Source organism: Camelus bactrianus, chromosome 9 (assembly GCF_048773025.1).
Source record: "Camelus bactrianus isolate YW-2024 breed Bactrian camel chromosome 9, ASM4877302v1, whole genome shotgun sequence".
Taxonomy (NCBI): Eukaryota; Metazoa; Chordata; class Mammalia; order Artiodactyla; family Camelidae; genus Camelus; species Camelus bactrianus.
The window spans coordinates 56,180,997-56,198,836 of record NC_133547.1 but is presented as its reverse complement, the minus strand read 5'-3'; the positions used below and the strand labels follow the sequence as shown (position 1 = coordinate 56,198,836).

The 17,840-nt window shown below is 41.9% G+C and overlaps 1 protein-coding gene and 1 non-coding gene across 4 annotated transcripts; both read right to left on the bottom strand.

The window, feature by feature from the left end:
* Positions 1 to 82: 82 nt before the first annotated feature.
* On the bottom strand, positions 83 to 17,133 carry TMEM170A (transmembrane protein 170A). 3 transcript variants are annotated; one of them, XM_074370430.1, is made up of 3 exons: positions 16,863 to 17,133; positions 5,918 to 6,088; positions 83 to 3,373 (listed from the first exon to the last, which is right to left on the bottom strand). In XM_074370430.1, exons 2-3 carry the CDS (start codon positions 6,084 to 6,086, stop codon positions 3,243 to 3,245), a joined length of 300 nt encoding a protein of 99 aa, XP_074226531.1. In that variant the 5' UTR covers positions 6,087 to 6,088; positions 16,863 to 17,133; the 3' UTR covers positions 83 to 3,242. The 3 variants fall into 3 exon arrangements, with proteins under 3 accessions (XP_074226531.1, XP_010965570.1, XP_010965561.1); XM_010967268.3 differs by having other exon boundaries at positions 5,987 to 6,088; positions 16,715 to 17,128; XM_010967259.3 differs by having other exon boundaries at positions 16,715 to 17,123.
* Positions 4,622 to 4,749, bottom strand: LOC123612687 (small nucleolar RNA SNORA27). Its single transcript, XR_006719975.1, has one exon. It is a non-coding gene; the product is annotated as a small nucleolar RNA SNORA27 (small nucleolar RNA).
* Positions 17,134 to 17,840: the final 707 nt, after the last annotated feature.

Genomic DNA, 17,840 nt, shown 5'->3' with positions numbered 1-17,840 from the left:
AAAAAACCAAAAACTGAAGTTGGACAACTTTATTACAAAAGATTAAACTCACTGGCCACTGAAAAAGAAACAACAGTTCCAGTTCACAGAATTGAAAGTGATTCTTTATTCATAAACATTTATACCAGAATTAGAAATGTCAGTAGAAAAATAAAATTTAAATAACTTTCTATTGTACAAAGATTTGATCATTCTGACTGTAGCAGTTAGTGAGACAATCTAATACAAAAAGTTAAGCTGATTTTGGCCACAATCAGCCTAACAGAGTGCACAAAAAGGAAATGCATGTACACAGAACTTTCTGCGTGTGGACAGCCGATGGCACCAGGACTTCACATTCCAGGAAATGGTTTCTCAGGGAAGGCTGGTATGCACTGAAGGTGTAGTAAGAACTTAATTCAAAACAGAGCAGTCAGAAAGGGCATTGGAATCAAAAGCTAACATACAATTTAAAAACTTTAGAACTAACATAACAAAGGGCTTAAAGGTAATCATTTGCATGAACTTTTTCTCATCAGTTTAGACATTTCCTAAGTAATGTTTTGCTGTTTTAAAAAAAAGTGAGTTAATAGCACAAAGAGACATCTTTATCTTGGAATATTCAGTACTCATTTATTTATATGGATTTAAGTTTTCAAGAAATGCCTTCATTCTAAAACCCCATATTAAAGAATGCAGAGATCAGCTTTTATGATTGGGGCTGCCTCCCTCTCCTCGTTAAGAAAAAAAGGAAAACTGGATGCACAGCTGGGGGAGGGATGGTTGCATATGTCTCTATGAAAGTAGGCAAAAATTCTGAAAAGCTATATATGGTAAAATAAAATGTTCAACACAAATGTCAGTATTTTTTCATCAGAGCAACCACCCCTAAATAATTGTGCATTTTAAATGAGAAATTAAAAAAAAAAACCAATAAGGGGGAATAGACATTCCTTATCATTCAAATAGCTTCTCCCTAAAAACATTTCAAGCAACAAAGCTCAAGCTATATGAAGTCTATATACATTTATTCACAGGAGAATGTTCACATACTGGGATGGATGAAACATTCAATAATTTGAAGATACATTTTATATTTGAAATTTGTAGAAAGAGTAGATAATCAACATATAGCAAACAAGAAACAGATGAAAACAAAGATACCTTTCAAAATGCGTAATATTTGTGTCTTGGCTCTAAAAGAAAAATAACCAAACATTTAAATCATAGATCAGTATGTTCAAAAATTAGTATTTGGGGGAGGAGTCCACTGCCCAGTGGCTCCATGTTCAATTTGTGAAATTCTATCCAAAGGAATGTTTTAGATGACAATGCTAAGAAGCATCTTTCAATGGAAATGATTAAAATCATTTCCTATAACAAATGTCTTACACCGAAAGGCTACTTTTCAAAATCACAGCTCACTGAACTAAAAAATGGAGTCTAACTAAAGACTTAAAACCCTGCTTGAAAGAAAGATTTGAGTATTGGAGAGTAACCTTGGTGGGGAATTTGTCAAGATGTTTGCTTCCATTCCAACTCTTAGAAGTTTTCCACCTAATCTGAGTGTATGTCAGTATTCTGATACGTGGACTAATGACCTATTAGTTAGAAGAAAATGTTCAGTTAATTTTTGTGATCCTTTGTAATTTTTCTCTTTGACTATCCCTGGTAAACTGGTCCTCCTGGCTATTTTTAATCTGAAGCCAGAGTGCATATTGCTTTACATGGAATAGATACATTCGTGTACACACAACCTCATGGGAGTTAAGCCTTACACTCACAATGAAGGCTTTCCTTTAAAAATGTCAGACCAAAATACCAGAAACTATTTTGAAAACAGATAATAACACTGATTGTATCCCATACAAAACAGTTTAGGTGGTAAGGATTGAATTAGAGACTTAATTTTTTACAGTATTTTTTCTTTTGAAGGTCACAGTTCTCAGGCCTTTCAATGAAAAAGAGAGTGAGGCATTAGACAATATTTTTTCTTTTGAAGGTCACAGTTCTCAGGCCTTTCAATGAAAAAGAGAGTGAGGCATTAGAAGAAAAATTAAAATAGCTAAAATTGGGTTTTAAAAAAAACCCTGATATTTAATTTGCTTTAAGGATATAAATTCTCTTGAAGGACAATGGAAAGCACACAGTGGAAGGCATATATGAAAATTAACCTTTAGGCACTTCCTGGGAGTGATACCCAACACTGTAAAGGTAGACTGAAAACCCATCACTAGGTCACCACACTAAGACCAGGAAATCAATAACCACTAACTCTTGTTTAAGCTGCACTTCTACAATTTTTCAAGAGCCATAAATAAACCAAAGTCACTAAGAAAAACTGTAACAGAATGTTTAAAGTATCATTTTGTGTGTGTGCCTCAATGTTAAGAGTGTCCTGACTAATTTGGCTTAAAATTTTCAACTTGAGCTATTTAATAGGGTATGTTTCCAATTAAACTAAATAAAATTAATAGAATAAAAGTTATAGGAAAAGGTGGTACAAGAATTATGGGGAAAAAATTCTCAATTGGCTAGCTTATTTTGATAAAATATACAAAACAACAAATTCATATCTCTTAAAATCTATTGCATAATCAGAGGTCAAGATAGTTATCCTTAAAATGTCACATCATTCAGTAGTTACCTCCTTTTTCTTTAAACAGTGGAATTGAAGCCACTACTTGAGTTACAGATTTTTTGTGTGTTTTATTTCACCAATTTTGTTCTCAACATTACACTCAACCAAAACCTACTTGGCACTTACTGTCATGAAGTTGGAGCAAGAGAAGAGTTTGCCATATGTTAATCGAGGTTAGATCAAATAAGATTTTAGTACCGTCTATTCTGCTCAGAAATAAACCAGTATGTTCCACAGCTTCTCTGAAATATGCAACATTGCATTTTCTCACAGAATATTACAAATTTCAGTGCAAAGGATGCCAACCCAGAAGCACTGCTGACTTGGGTAAAGGTGCACCTGTAAAACTGCCTGAATTAAATATGTTAAAAAAAAAAAAAAAAGAAAGAAAGAAAGAACAGAAAAGAAACTTGATTTGTTTTGGTTGAGAACAATGGGTCCAAAAAGATCTTTAGTGCCTGGAGCTTCAAACTGAAGAAAGGTCTGAGATGTTGTTCTTCATATACCTTTTCATTCACGTTGCTTCCATTTGAAGAGCTAAGAAAACACTACATTCCACAGTGTATTCTTTTTGAGGATTCTATAAAACTTAGGTTTTTTCATCGCAGCACAAGGGTGTATGCTATAGAGTAGCTAAAATCCGTAAGAAGGAGACCACCACTACACAGAATGTCTGTCCAGTGCCCAAGGTGAGGGCCTCAAATGGTATCATTTCCTTTCCTGCTGCTCGGTACACTCCAGCAATTGCTCCACCTGTTCAGAAATCCATGAGTGTTAAAAAAAAAAAAAATCAGGGTTAACATAAACAGGAGAAAACAGCATTAAAATTCTACTATACGTAAAATGTTCTCAATTGTTTACATTAAAATTTAAACATTACAGAAATTCCTTTTGCTGACTACTCTACATTTTAAGTATGCCTTATATGGTTGGCAAATCACTGACAAGTGTGTTTAGATGTTGAAAAGTGACTCCATCAAACAGAGTCTCCTAGATTTATGGAATAAAATCATTTGGAAGTCATAACTGAAATCACAAAGACTACAATTTCCTCATGACCTGATTACAAACTCAAAAATATCTTATTTGCCATGCATTTAATAGGTACCTAACGTATGCTAGGCAGTAAAAGAATCTTTTGTGTGAGATTGAGCAAGAACTATTTCAGGAGCAGCCACAAGGACTCCCCACTCCACCTCATCCTGTACTTGGAGTTCCCTCCAAGAAGCAGATGGAGGAGGGAGGAGGGGTGGGAAAAGGAAGAGAGGGCGGCCCTAAGCCTGTCAAGTTGCTGTTCATTCAAAGGATGAGGCAGGAGGGATACTTGGGGATTCCTTTCTATTCCTCATACCATTGTCTTTACTTTGTTAGTCACTGTAACTTCCTAGAAATTGAGTAAACAAAACAAACAGAACATCTGTCTCTACCAGGTACCCTGAGTTGCTCACAGGGACTCAGTGTTGTACCAAGAAAGTTAAGATTTCATTAGTTTGAAAAGAACAAATCCAAAGCTCCCAGATGACCCTGTCCCCTGCCCAAAAAGGCTCCAAACAGAATTCTCCATGGTCACAGAATCTAGCTGGGGACACAAGACAGAAAGCACAGCATGAAACAGATTTTGAATAATGCAAGACAATATGTAGTATTTTACACAAGTTTACAACTGTGATGTGATGGTATATGAACAGATTTTAAGAAGAAAGAATATTAATCAACACTTGTGCTTGCTGCCAGGAACATCTGTGACTTTGAAATGCTCACCTCCAGTGGCTGTGCGTACACACTGTGCTACTAACACCTGAAAGGCACATGTTCCATTCGCTCCAAAAAAAGTGGGCTGGGGAGGAAGAAGCTTAAAAGAACTTAAACCGGGCCCCAAAGCAGGATCTGGATGATGAAGGGAAGAAAGGAAATGGCAAACCAGAAGGAGCAGCAAAATGAGAAGGGAATAGATTCTATGCACTAGAGTCTTCTTTTTATGACTTTTCAGTAAGTTTATTAGTTTATTTCCTCTGATAGGTTACAAGACAAACACCCAGTATGTTTGAGTTTTAAAAGGATATTTTCTTTGCCCCACTTGAATGACCAATAAAGACATAATGTACTAGTCTTAAAGAAGGAAATGGACATAACATTTGTTGCACAATTACTGTGTGTTAGATACTCTGTTCAGTATTTTATACACACATTATTTCAGTTAATCATCACATAGCATCCCTATTTCACTGATGAGAAATCTGAAACAGATCCTAGGGGACAGTAATCCAGTAAAGAAACTGGAGCAGAGGGTCTCTAAAGATAGCAGTAGGTGATAACAGTTAAAAATATTGTATAAGGCCAGTTATGGAAACTCCTTAATGCAGACAGGAAAAAACTGGCTTCCTCCTCGTGTTATCACAAAGGTTTCATCATCTATAGAATACAGAGAAACTAGGCCAGCTTGTCCCCAAAAAACCCATCAAGTCAAACAGGCACACAGAGATTTCTGCTTGAGCTTAAGGTTTAAATTCACAGCCAAAAAATTCATGTTTATACATATACCTAGAAAAAGGTCTCAAAGCATATACCAAAATGCAAACAGTGATTACCACTGAGGGATGCAGTAATGGAGGATTTTTTATTTTTGCTTTATAATTTTTAATTTGTGTAAAAGATACATGTTACTTATATTTCCTTATGAGCTTAAAAATGATTTATGCTTATTCTCACCCCTGCGACATGAGCAAAAACCCTGACCTCTGCCCAAAAAACACCCAACAGGTAAAAATAATTTTTAATATAAATGTTACTAATTCATATTCAGAAAGTCCTGAAAGGCAAAAAACCAAAAACCAAACAAACAAAAAAACACAGGAATTTTTCTAAACTAAAATTCCTGTCATTAGAATTATTTTTCCATCCTTAAAATGATGGCACCTGAATGAGTGGAAGCAATTCATCAACCATCTTGTGATGCCACCAACCAGTGAAGTGACAGCTAGAGAGAAAGGAGCAGTAGCCTCCAAAAAGACAAGTATCTTTCTCTTGCTAATGACCCATCTCACAAGAGGTATCGCACAAAGCTTGACATGGTTTCCCTGAAGCCAGCGAGACAAAAATCTGACTCAGAAAGTCAAAGATGTGAGCCAAATAATGGGGGACTGGGGGTGAGAAAAAAAAAAACATAAAAAAACAGGACCTGTGGTTAAAGATCACTCTTTCTTCTCTATCCCACTCAGACATGTTTCTAAAACAGTTCCTAAAATTAACTGACTAGTCATATAAAACGTTTTGACTGAATTTGAATGTCTAACATACTTGTCAAGATTCCAGCAGTAATTGGTCCCACGATGCCCATCAACAGGATGCTTACAGACATGAACCTACCATATTTGTGACGTCTGAGGGTGAAGAGGGCCAGCAGTCCAGCAGGGACATGAAAGAAGAGAGAGGACACCAGTGCCCACAGGAACACACCATACCACATCTCTACAAGGGGAAGCAAAGAAAGGTCATACATCACTGCCTTTCCCAGTGCAGTCATTACAGAGGGGTGGTCACGATACCCAGTTACTTCATTTTTAAAGCCAGTCAATTGCAATGGACATTCATCCGTCAAATACCCAAACACTGGTGGTTTTAGGGTGATCAGTAAACTATGGCCAGCACCTGTTTTTATAGATAAAGTCTTTCTGGAACACAGCCACACCCATTCATTGAAGTCTTGTCTATGGCTGCTTTCAAGCTACAAGAGCATAGCTAACACAGCGACAGAGATCACATGGCCTGCAAAGCCTTAAATATTTACTACGTGGCCCTTTACAGAGAAAGTTGGCCAACCCCTGACAAGCTACCCAAACAAGGAAGAAAAGGTTCACCCAGGTTTGAAAATTGACCTAAATAATTTCCCTCCTATAAGAAGGACAAGCTTAAGTACCACTGACAGGGTGCTATGCAGTCAACACCTGCTGACTTCCTGATTATCCAGTCATCTAAAATGGAAAAGCTCTACACATAATCACATTCCTTCAACGATCATTTACAAGACAATGCAGTAAATATCAAGCCATCGCCTCTTTTTAGGTTATCAAAGCTCTTTAAGACATGAAATAAATACTAGATTATATGTTTGGCTTAAAGACAAATGGCAAGTTAGGGGGCAGGTTAGAAGAGGAGCTGGTTCCTACAGAGAACCTCTAATCACTGTTTTAAACATTTATTTATTTACTTACTTATTTATTTAAATGGAGGTACTGGGGATTGAACTCAGGACCTCATGCATGCTAAGCATGCACTTTACCCCTGAGCTGTACCCTCCCTGTCTATTCACGCTTAAGATGACAGTAATTCAGGCAACATTAAAATATTTGTTCAACAACCATGTATACAAAACTATGCATGAGACATCTTGGAAGATACAAAAAAGGAGGAGATACCATCCTGCCCTCGTGACTTTACAATTTAACAAATGGCAGACGCAGCATTTTCCCCCAGTGAGCCTAGGCACAGCTTCAGAATTCTCGAGAGCTCTTTCCCCACATACGGATATAATGGTGTCACGTTAGATAAAATCTGTTGTCCACTCCTGCGCTAGAAGCAGGTACGTAACAGGCAATTTTAGAGATCAGTCAGCAGCTTAACTGGGGTTTCTCAACCACAGCACTATTGACATCTGGACCATGTAACTCTGTTGTGGGGGGCTGTCCACTGGAGGATGCTGAGGAGCACCCTGGCCTCTACCCATTAGGGCTAGTAGCACTCTCTCCCTGGTTGTGAAAACCAGAAATATCTCGACATTGTCAAATGTCCCCTGTCGGCAAAACTGCCCTGATTAAAAAACGCTGACCTGACTGAAGCAGAAAGTTTATCAGAGTAACAGCAGTTAAAGTTGCAAAGGTGGACAGGGTCACATAATGGTGGGCTCTGAAGGCCAGACCAAGCACTTCAACATGAAAGCCCTAGAAGGACCATCAATGGTTTTGAACAGGAAAGGGTTGTTAGGATGCTACTTCCCAGGTGGCACCTTGGATCGCCAGTAGGAATACAAACTAGAAACCCTTTCTGGAGGGTAAAATGCAAGTGTGTATCAAAAAAAAAAAAAAAAAAAGTCAAGTGTGCACACCCTCGGCCACACTGCTTTTACTTCCAGGAATGCATCCTACAGGAATATACATGAGGGCAAGGACAGGTCACGATGTTCCCGCCAGCTCTGTCTGTACTGGCAAAAACTAGATGCCAACTGCATGTCTAACTGATGCAAGACTTGTGAAACACGTTTTGGTGCAGCCACAGAATGCACATTCACAATCGATAACCATATGAGATAGCTCTTTAAATACTGTTGGGGTAAGACGCCCAAGCCGCACTGGGAAGTAAGGAAAATGCGAGTTTCAGAATAATATGTAGACTAAGACCCCATTTTTGTAAAAACAAAACACAAACACGAGAAACCAATGTGTGTGTAAATAGTTCTGAGTACTCAAAGTCTGGACTTATGCTTATTCAATAAATATTTACAACATGCACAGGCACTGTTTTAAGTGCTTGACAAACATTAACACATGCAACCCTCTGAATAGCTCTATGAAGCACATATTACCATCTACAGCTCTTGGATGCGGAAACAGAGGCAGAAGGAGGTGAGGAAACTTGCTGGAGCCCCTACTGCCAGCACGAGGCAGAGCCCAGGGCTGACTCACGCTGGAAGCCATGCCCTCATCCCCTGTGCCTCTTCTTTGTGTACATTAACATTCAGAAAACTTATTTCTAGGGAAGAGAACAGGTTGGGGGAGGGTTAATAACAATTCACTTTGATAAAACAAACAGCTTTTTTTTTTTTAAAGAACTGTTCAGGATGGTTGGTCAGATTGGGATGAATGATTAAAGAGAGCAGTGAGGAGAATCAGTGGACGTGGGGAGAGCAGGGAGGGCGAAGGGGGAGGCACAGGGGCTTTTCTTGAAATTGTATTTTAGTTGTACTGCTGTATATGGTTTTTGCCCGATCAATCTCTTATTCATGTTGGGGGTGGGGAGAGGGAGCTACGGGTTGACTAGATGTGGGGCCATATCCCCCCAAGCCACCCTTAGCATCGTCACCGATGACTGCGTCAATTCTTTGCACATATTAAGTCCAATAAAGCTTCAATTTATACCATATTCTATATACATCTAAATTAGGACGCATAGCTCTTGTTTTGGGTGAAAGGCTCTGAATTAAAGCATCAGGGGCTCCCCATCTAGGGCTCAGTGCTTTTTAAAAATAACAAATGACAAGGTGTTTGGCACTTTTGTTCTGGTGACCAACTATCAGATAGCTACAAAAGGTTTCAGATGTCTTGTGAGGTTTTTTTCTTTCTGCTGAACAAAATATATCTTCAGAATAATTTTTTAATACTGTTGAAACTGGTCTATTTTGTTGGTGCTTGGCAAATTGTTAAACCAAGTCTAAATCACATGATGTGGAGCATAAAGTGATTAAACAGTAATGTCCCAAGCTGAAAAATTAAATGTGTATAACATACATGTATAATATATAAAAAATATATAAGTATGTATACTAACTACTCCACCAAACAAACAAAAAACCTTCCCAGTCAAAGGTGTGGATCAGTAATTGTAGGCAGGATTCTCCATCCTCCATGTCTGAGTCCCCATCCTCATCGGGAACAAACCTATACTACGTACAGCTGCAGCCTCCTTTCTTTCCCACCTCAGGTACGAGCTCTTCTTGCCCACACCACCCGGGAGACTTGCCCTCTCTCCTTGGCAGAAGCTCTAGAGGCTTCAGTGTCTGGTGTCCAGATAAATGTGCACCCGCCAGAGCTTGGGCGCCAACAAATCCCTCCTGCCTAGGCAGCTGCTGTTGCATCCTGGCCTCCCCCTTCTAAGCCCCCCCCACCCCATCTACACCACCCACTGCCAGCTTGTCCCCAAGCCACAGGACATGCAGTGCCCTGCTAGAGCAGTTACCCCATCTTCAGCTCCTCAGTCCTCACCAGCTCCTCCCCAAATCACTCAAAAGACTCTGACCTCCACTACACCACCCAATGTGCACAAAGTTCTACAAGGGCACCAGGAATGCCACTTCCGGGGTGGGGGCAAACAGGATACAACCCAGCCTCCAAGAGGTCAGAGCAGTTGCCGTCCCGGCTGTGCTATCACAGGGCTTCTGCTGGAGCTCCCCAAGGTGCAGAGATAAGCTCTGTTGTCCCCCAAAACTCAAGGCACTGCTGACGCATGGCTCCTTACTGGCTGCCACAGAACCACTGGGGCAGTGCACTGGGAGGTGAGGCCCTGACTACCACACACATGCACGCGCGCGCGCGCGCACACACACACACACACACACACACACACACACACACTCTAAGTTGGTAACTTCTATAGGGATGAAACAGATCCTAGGGGCCAGTAATCCAGGGGCCTGGACACTCGGGTATGCTACCCAACTGCTATGGACTGAATTGGGTTCCACCAAAATTCATGTGCTAAAGCCTTAACCCAACAATGCTGTGGTCTTATAAGAAGAGGAAGACAGATCTCTTTCTCTGTTTCTCATTCTCTTTCTTTCTTTCCCGTCATGTGAGGAAATATTGAGAATGTGGCCCAAGAGGACCCTCGCCACTTCATGTCCATGTTGGCACCCTAATCTTGGACTTCCAGTCTTCACAACTGTGAGAAAATAATTTCTGTTATTTAAGCCACTCAGTCTGTGGTATTTTGTTCTAGAAGCCCTAGCAATCACTAACACTCACCTGTTCCCATTTCCTGGAGCACCTGCCCAAGGAGGCCTGCTAGGCTGCCAACCCAGCTTTTCTGAAAGCTGGAAGGCCTGCTTGCAAACAAGACCTGGCAGAGCAGGTCAGCTCCTCCCCGAGAAAGAGAAGCAGGCTGCACCTTCCTACAATGATGAGCTACATCCATTAGCTACCTCAGTGCCTACATATTTTATCTAGCGTCACTTAAGTTACTCTAAGAAAGAAAAAAGGCTTTATTAGATTAGATGAGTAGTACAATTTATAAAACACTTTTCAGATGGATGGAATTATTACAGGGCTCTAACAGCTAAGGCAAACCTCAATCAATAAAACACTCTTACAAAACTAAGCGATTTCCCTTTAATCTACTGCACCTAAATTTGCCATCTATTTAATAGCTATTTATTGATCATCATATACTACTTTTCATTTCCCTGGCTCAACATATTGTCAGAAATCTCTGTCTACATATTGTGCAGTATTTTCTTATCTCCTGTTTCAAATCAAGTGCATTATCTTCAGCTTTGCTTACTTTGGCAGCTAAAGTCACATCATTTCCCCAAGTTGAAGAATAAATCAGATAACTAATACGTAATAAAAGATTATAAGGGGAAATCAGGTTAAGCACTGGTGGCAGTGCCACATCCTCATCCCTGGAACCCGTGATCATGTGACCTTACAAGGGCGTGATCAGATTAAGGAGCTTGGGATGGGGGTGGTTATCCTGGATTTTATAGGTGGGCCTAATGGAATCAGAAGGGTCCTTGTAAGATGGAGGCAAGAGGGTCAGAGTCAGAGAGATTTGAAGATACTCTGCTTTAAAGATGGAGGAAGGGGCTATATGCCAAAGAATGTAGGTGACCTCTAGAAGCTGGAAAAAAACAAAACCAATTCTCCTTCAGAAGGAAGGCAGCTCTGCTGATGCATTTTGGACTTCTGACCTCCAGAACTGCAGGATGATAAATATATGTTTTTTTAAGCCACTAAATTCATGGTAAGTTGTTTCAGTAGTGGTAGCAAACTAATACAGAACTGAATTCATGCATTCAATAAATACTTTTGAGCCCATTCCATATGCCAGGCACGTCACTGAAAAACAAAAACAAAGATCAACAAAAAAGAGCCCTGCTCACAGGGCATTTGTATGTTTAAGAATCTATGTTTCAGGGGGTGGGAGGTACAGCTCAGGGGTAAAGCACATGCTTGTCATGCACAAGGTCCTGGGTTCAATCTCCAGTGCCTACATTAAGGGAAAGAAATTTTTTAAAAAATCTATTTTTCAGACAAACACTTCAGCTAAAGAGACAAGTCACACAGATTGCAGAATCCTAGGTGAGTATTGTGCTAACAAAAGGGGCTTGTAACGGCCGGCTCCTTGGCCCTCGGTCCTGAAGGCTAAATCACCTAGTTTCCAAGCAAGGCCTCAAGACCAACCTGGCCCCAATTAATTAGCAGAAATGGAAGAAGCCTAAACCAAGTGGGCAGCGTGAGGCTTGGTGCTCAGCTATCCATTTAGCTGGCCCCACTCCGCCTTATGGTCCAGGTCAAATAACTAGCCAATTCCTCTGAAACCAGGGTTCTAAGCAGACCACATCACTCCTCTTGGGAACTGTAGTCCTACCCAGTCCTGCAATTCTGGAGATGCTGGACTGCCTGGATGGTAACTGCCCACTGTGAGACCCCAACCCCACCTACCTGCCAGGGGATCGGTCTGTTCCCTAACAAATACATATATACTGGTCTCCTCCCCTGGATCCTGACACAGGGCTTCTAAAACCCTTGTGAATAATGCTGCTAGGAAAATCTTTTGTTTGACCCTGGTTCCTGACACAGAGCTTCTAAATCACTTGGAATTTCCAGGAGTGCCTTTTGTTCTCATGAGGCAACTGTTGGTGGGCTCTTGGATGGGGGCTGGTCACCAGAAAGATCAAGCCATGATTATAAGGTTGGAACTTTCAGCCCCAGCCTCCATTCTCTGGAGGAGGAGAAAGGCTAGAAGGAAGTTAATGATGGATCATGCCTAGGTGACAAAGCCTCCATAAAGATTGCCAAAGTACAGAGTTCAGAGAGCTGCTAGAGTTGGTGAACACATCTATGTGCTGGGATTCCAATTCCAAAGGGACAGAAGCTCCTGTGCTCAGGGACCCTTCCAGTCCTCACCCTATGTGTCTCTTTATCTGGCGTTCATTTCTGTCCTTTAATGTCTTTGGCAATATCCCAGTAACCTAGTAAGTAAACTGTTTTCCCGAGTTCTGTGGGCTGCTCTGGCAAATTGACTGAACCTAAAAAGAGGTCATGGGAACCTCAGCTGGTCAGAAGCACATGTGACAACCTGGACTTTTGATTGGCATCTGAAGTGGGGGGTTGGGGCAAGCTTGTGGAACTGAGCCTTTAATCGGTGGGATCTGAACTTAACTCCAGGTAGACAGAGTCAGAACTGAGTTGAATTGTACTGATGTCTAATTGCTTGATGCATGGAAAGTGCACACATGTGGCGTGAGGCATGTTGTGAATGTGGTAGCACTGTGAGAGTAAAAGAAAACTGAGTTTTCCCTAGATACTTTCCTCTCCACCCTAACAATGGCGACTTGCCTACCAGGACCACCAACTGTGGGCTGCCACCTCCCTCCTGATGCCACTGCCTAACTGCTTGCTCACCCCTGGTTTCTGAGTGTACCCCGCTGGCCTGCCTCACCCCAGTGGTCTCCTGGTCTTAGCCTGGCTAGATCCTGATCCGGCCTTCCATCTATTCTCCACACAGGGCCAAAAAGGCAGTGCTAATGGGAATGAGGGTTCTTGTTGGGGTGATGAAAATATTCTAAAGTTGCTTTCTGTGATGGTTGCAAACTCTACAAGTATACAAAAATCATTAAATAGTATACTTCAAAAAAAAAAAAAAAAACCACAGTAAGTCAGATCATTCCTCCTCTGCTCAAAACCCTTTCATGTGGCTTTCCAGTTTCTGACATCACTTCCTCCTCCCTACCTTGACCACACTGTTCCACCCACCACACTGGCCTCCGTTATGCTTCTTAAGCAAACTCCTGTCCCAGGGCCTCAGAACCTGCTGCCCCTCACCCAGAATGCTCTTCTTCCAACAGCTGCGTGGCTTGTTCCTCATTTCCTTCAGCTTTCAGCTCTACTGGCACCCTCACAGGATTCCTTGTGACCTTAAGTAAAACAGTACTCCCCCTCCAAAAAAATCCAAGCACTCCCCTAGACACCCAAGACCTGCCACTTACTATCCCAGTCTTACACTCACCACCTTTCCATAATTTAAATTTTATTTTCTTGCTCTCCTTTAGAATGAAAGCTCTTTTGTTTTGTTTACTAACACATGTTTACTTAGTCCCTAGAAAACAACAGACACACAATGGACAGTAAGTAAATATTTGTTGACTGAATGAATAAATGACTGTTCCAAGTGTGACCTATTCTTGATTCTAGCAATGGCACAAAAGTTAGTCGGTTTTAGTTCAATTATCATGAGATAAGCTTTGACACTGAAGGTATAACGAAATTCATATCTTCGGAAAGTTAAAGTTATTCTTTATACAAGAAAAAAGATCTGCCTTTCTTGGCATTCAAGTTTTTTAAAAATAACAACAAAAGAAATTTGAACAACTTGGAATAAGGAGGCTTAGGTAGAAACCTAAATGGCTAAATTGCAAATGCAGGGGCAAAAAAATCAATTCAAAGCTTCCTGACAGTGATAAACCATAAAACATTTCAGAGCAATGATTTTGCCCTAGTGAGTTGGCATAATATGCAAGTAACCTTTTCTGTGGGGCCAAAATAGAAACGATTCCAGAATCAGGTCAATGAATGAAATTCACTGTCAGCAGGCTTTGGTGCCTCAAAGAGGATCAAACTTCATGTACCTATTGTATCCATCATTCCAGCTAAAAAAAGAAACACAGTAGGGAGGTTACCTGTTTATCCATCACATTGTGATCAACCTGAGGTCAAGGGCTGTATCTCACGCATGTTATACCCCCAGCCCAGAGCCTACACTTGACCAAATGTATACCTGCTAAATGAATGATCCCTGGTGATCACCACCGCCAAGTTATATATCCAAAGAAGTACTCATAAACTCAAGTACCTACTACAGTTTAATATTTCAGAACAATTTCTGAAAGCAAAACAATTCTCAGCTACAGATTCTCTACCTCATTCCAAATCCACTTATCTCAGTCTTTTCTTGAAGAAAAGGCAACTAAAAGCCAGACAGACTGAACAGAATATTCACAGTTTCAAAGTTATCACCTCACATAGGACTTACTACAAAAGAATTAAAATACCCTTACAGTGGAGAGATCTGATAAAACATCATCTTCAGCAAATGATTAAACCTTGCATTATCAATAAAGGGACAAACTGACATCAAATGTCTCCTGATGTGATGCACTGGGAAGTGGACGTCACCTATGTGGGTAGCATTCTGAACAAAGATATTTAACCTGAATCTAATCATGAGGAGACAATCAGATAACTTCCATTGTGGAACATTCTATGAAACGATTAGCCTGGATTTCAAAGATGACAGTCTCAAGAAACTGAAGCAAAGATGCAGGAACTGTTCTAGACTAAAGGAACTAGCAAGACTAAAGAGACATGACAACTAAACGCAACATGTGATCTCTGGTTAGATCCGGGAATTTTAAAAAAATTTTTAAAGGGGAAAAAGCTATAAATGGCGTTATTCGAACAACCGGGCAAATTTAAATAATGCCTATATATTAGATAATATTCTATCAATGTCAAATTTCTTGGGTGTGATGTCGTTTTTCTGGCTGTGGCAGAAAATGTTCTCATTTTAAATGATACATGCAGAAGCATTAGGTGTCAAGTGCCATCACTTCTGTAACTTCCTTTCCAAAGGCTCCGCAGAAGGTAAAAATGTTATGTGTATGCATATATATTTAGGGAGAAAGCAAAAGAATCAAAATATTAATAATGAATGTAGGGGTATATAAGTATTTGTTATACTATCATTTCAATTTTCAGTAGGCTTTCCAAATGGAGTTATGAGAAAAATAAGGAAATGAACAAAAATAGACCAATCTGGTCCAGAAGTGCCTCCAGAATGCATTTTTGGACGGTGTCTCCAAAATACCATATATTTTTGTTGTCATTGTCAAATGTGATCTTAGTACCTTTTGATACCTTTTGCCAGATTATCATTTTAGGCATGATTTCAAGCTAACATCTGTATCTGACCCAACATGGATATTATTTTATTAACTATTTCACAAACCTGTTTGGGAAAACACTAGGCAGGTAATATACAGCCAAGTCCCTGGTGTCCGATTAATGGCGCCTGGCAGTCGCTGCCCAGTGGATGAGAAATCACAGGTGCCTTGTTTATAACTGCAGTCAGTAATCCAACCCTCCTTCCTTTGCAAGTCTCATGCTTGTTCTCGGATCGTTTACTAACTCAAGACATCAGTCAGCTTTGCTAGAGAGCCCAACCTCACCCTTCAATTACCAGTCCTCAGTCTTCTTGCCTTTAAAGGTCCAATACATAACCGTGCCCCCCTCCCCAAGAGTTTTATTATTAGCATTCCCAAGTAATTTCTCCTCCTCTCAGCTTTCTGAGCACGACAGTTTTCTATCTCGTATCGTAACTGTGAAAAATCCTCCTATCAGGCTCAGCAGAAGGTTCTCCAGTGGGTGTAAGAGTTACAAAGAAACTGTGTCAAAGATCTAGAATGCATGAGTGGGAGAGTCGGCAACAGGTCTCAGAAAGTGATTCCTAGAAAGAGCAGCTGGTGGAGGGGGTGCATTTGGACGTCGGTGGGAGGGATCCGCAGACAACCTCCCCGCGCAGAGGGGCTGGATTAGACGAGAAACAAAAGAAGTGTGAGCCCTGACTGACAGCTCCGCAGTCTGGGCTATGCAGCGTCCGAGATGCCAAAGCCCAGAGGCCGGCGCGGACGAAAGGGGCCAGGCGCACCTAGCGCCCCTAACAATGCGGGGATGACCGCCTCCTGTGCCCCCAACAAGCCGCCTACAGGGCTCTGCCGAGTTCCTGTCTGAACCTGGAGCGTTTGGAAATTCCCAAGGGCAAGATCACTTTGGGCGGCGGCCGAGCTCCCTTCACTGACGGGTCCACCCGCGGCCGCTCCCGACGACCTGGCGGGGCTTGGGGTAGCCGGTCCCGAGGGGCTGGCGAGGAAGCGAAGTAGAGTGGCGCTAAGGCCCCAATTCTCGGCCGAGGGAGCGGGAACCTCTTCCCAGGAGGAAAACAGACCCCGCGGGAGGGGCAGCGAGGACCCCGCCTTCCCCCGGCGGAAGGGGTACCGAGCGGCCGCGGCGGGGCGTGCAGTGCGCAGGCGCGGGGCGGGGCCGGTACCTGGGAAGGAGCAGAGAGAAGTGGAGTTTGGGCACAGGGTCCCGTTGCCCACCCGCGGCACGAGCTTCAGGCTGAGGATCTGCTGCAGGAGCCCGGCCGACCCCCCGCTGCCGCCGCTCCCTTCGTGCTCCATCCCGCCGCCATTCACCACAGAGAGATGGAGGAGAGCGCCCGAAGTGCTGCCGTGGCTTGCTCTCACTCACGGCCGGCTCCGCTCTCCGCACCTCCGCCGCCTCAGCGTCACCTTCGGCCGGGGCCCTCTTCCTCGCACCCCAACGGCGCTGCCAAGTATTGGTTCCTCCCTCCAATCACAGGGCGCCGCAGATGGAAGGGGCGGGGCGAGAGTTGTCCCCGCCCCTGACGTTGCGTACGGCTCTCCGAGACCCAGCACCTACGGGCGTAGCCCCCTACTGGGGAAGTCGTTAGTGCTCCAGTGGTGCGTGCTCTTCTGTGCCCTCCTCGGCAGCGCCACCTATAGGAAAGTATGGGAAGAGAGGGGAGGGGATAGGGAGATCAATAAATACATACATACACAGGCATCTGGCAATAAGAATCAGATGTTTCAGCACCCAGGTGCGAGAAGGCTGGAAGACAATGCAGCAATACTTTCAGTATTTGGAAGGAAAATGATTTTGGGGGAAAACTTCGCTTTAAAAAGCTATTGTATACAACGTAAGGAATATAGTCAATAATATTGTAATGACTGGAAACAGATGGTTACTAGACTTACGGTGATCATTTCATAATGTATGCAAATGTCAAATCACTATGTACTACACCTGATACTGACATAATATTGTATATTAACTATATTTCAATAAAAAAGTAAGAAGCATTGTGTACAAAATATGTATTATTTTCCTTTTAATTCAAGAACATTAGCAAGATTGTTTATTCGAGTTCCCTCTAAAAACCCTTTGTCTTGGAAACTTTCTAATGCCAGTTCTCTAACACCACAACTGGGATTTTACATCAACCAAGAAACTTTTCTAAAACAAAAATAGTATTTTAAAAAGTCATGAAATATGCCCCAGCCAACTGCCCACCATACCTTTCATCCTTCTGATCCTTGAGATGTTTGCAGCCAAATGCCAGGGCGGTGGTGATCATTTTGTAACATATAGAA

Coding starts and splice junctions, on each gene's coding strand:
- TMEM170A (XM_010967259.3), bottom strand. CDS start 16,847: ATGGAGCACGAAGGGAGCGGCGGCAGCGGGGGGTCGGCCGGGCTCCTG. Junction 6,089..16,714: donor TTCTCTCTGCTCCTTCCCAG/GTACCGGCCCCG, acceptor TTCCCCTTGTAG/AGATGTGGTATGGTGTGTTC. Junction 3,374..5,917: donor TACTGCTGGAATCTTGACAA/GTATGTTAGACA, acceptor ATTTCTGAACAG/GTGGAGCAATTGCTGGAGTG.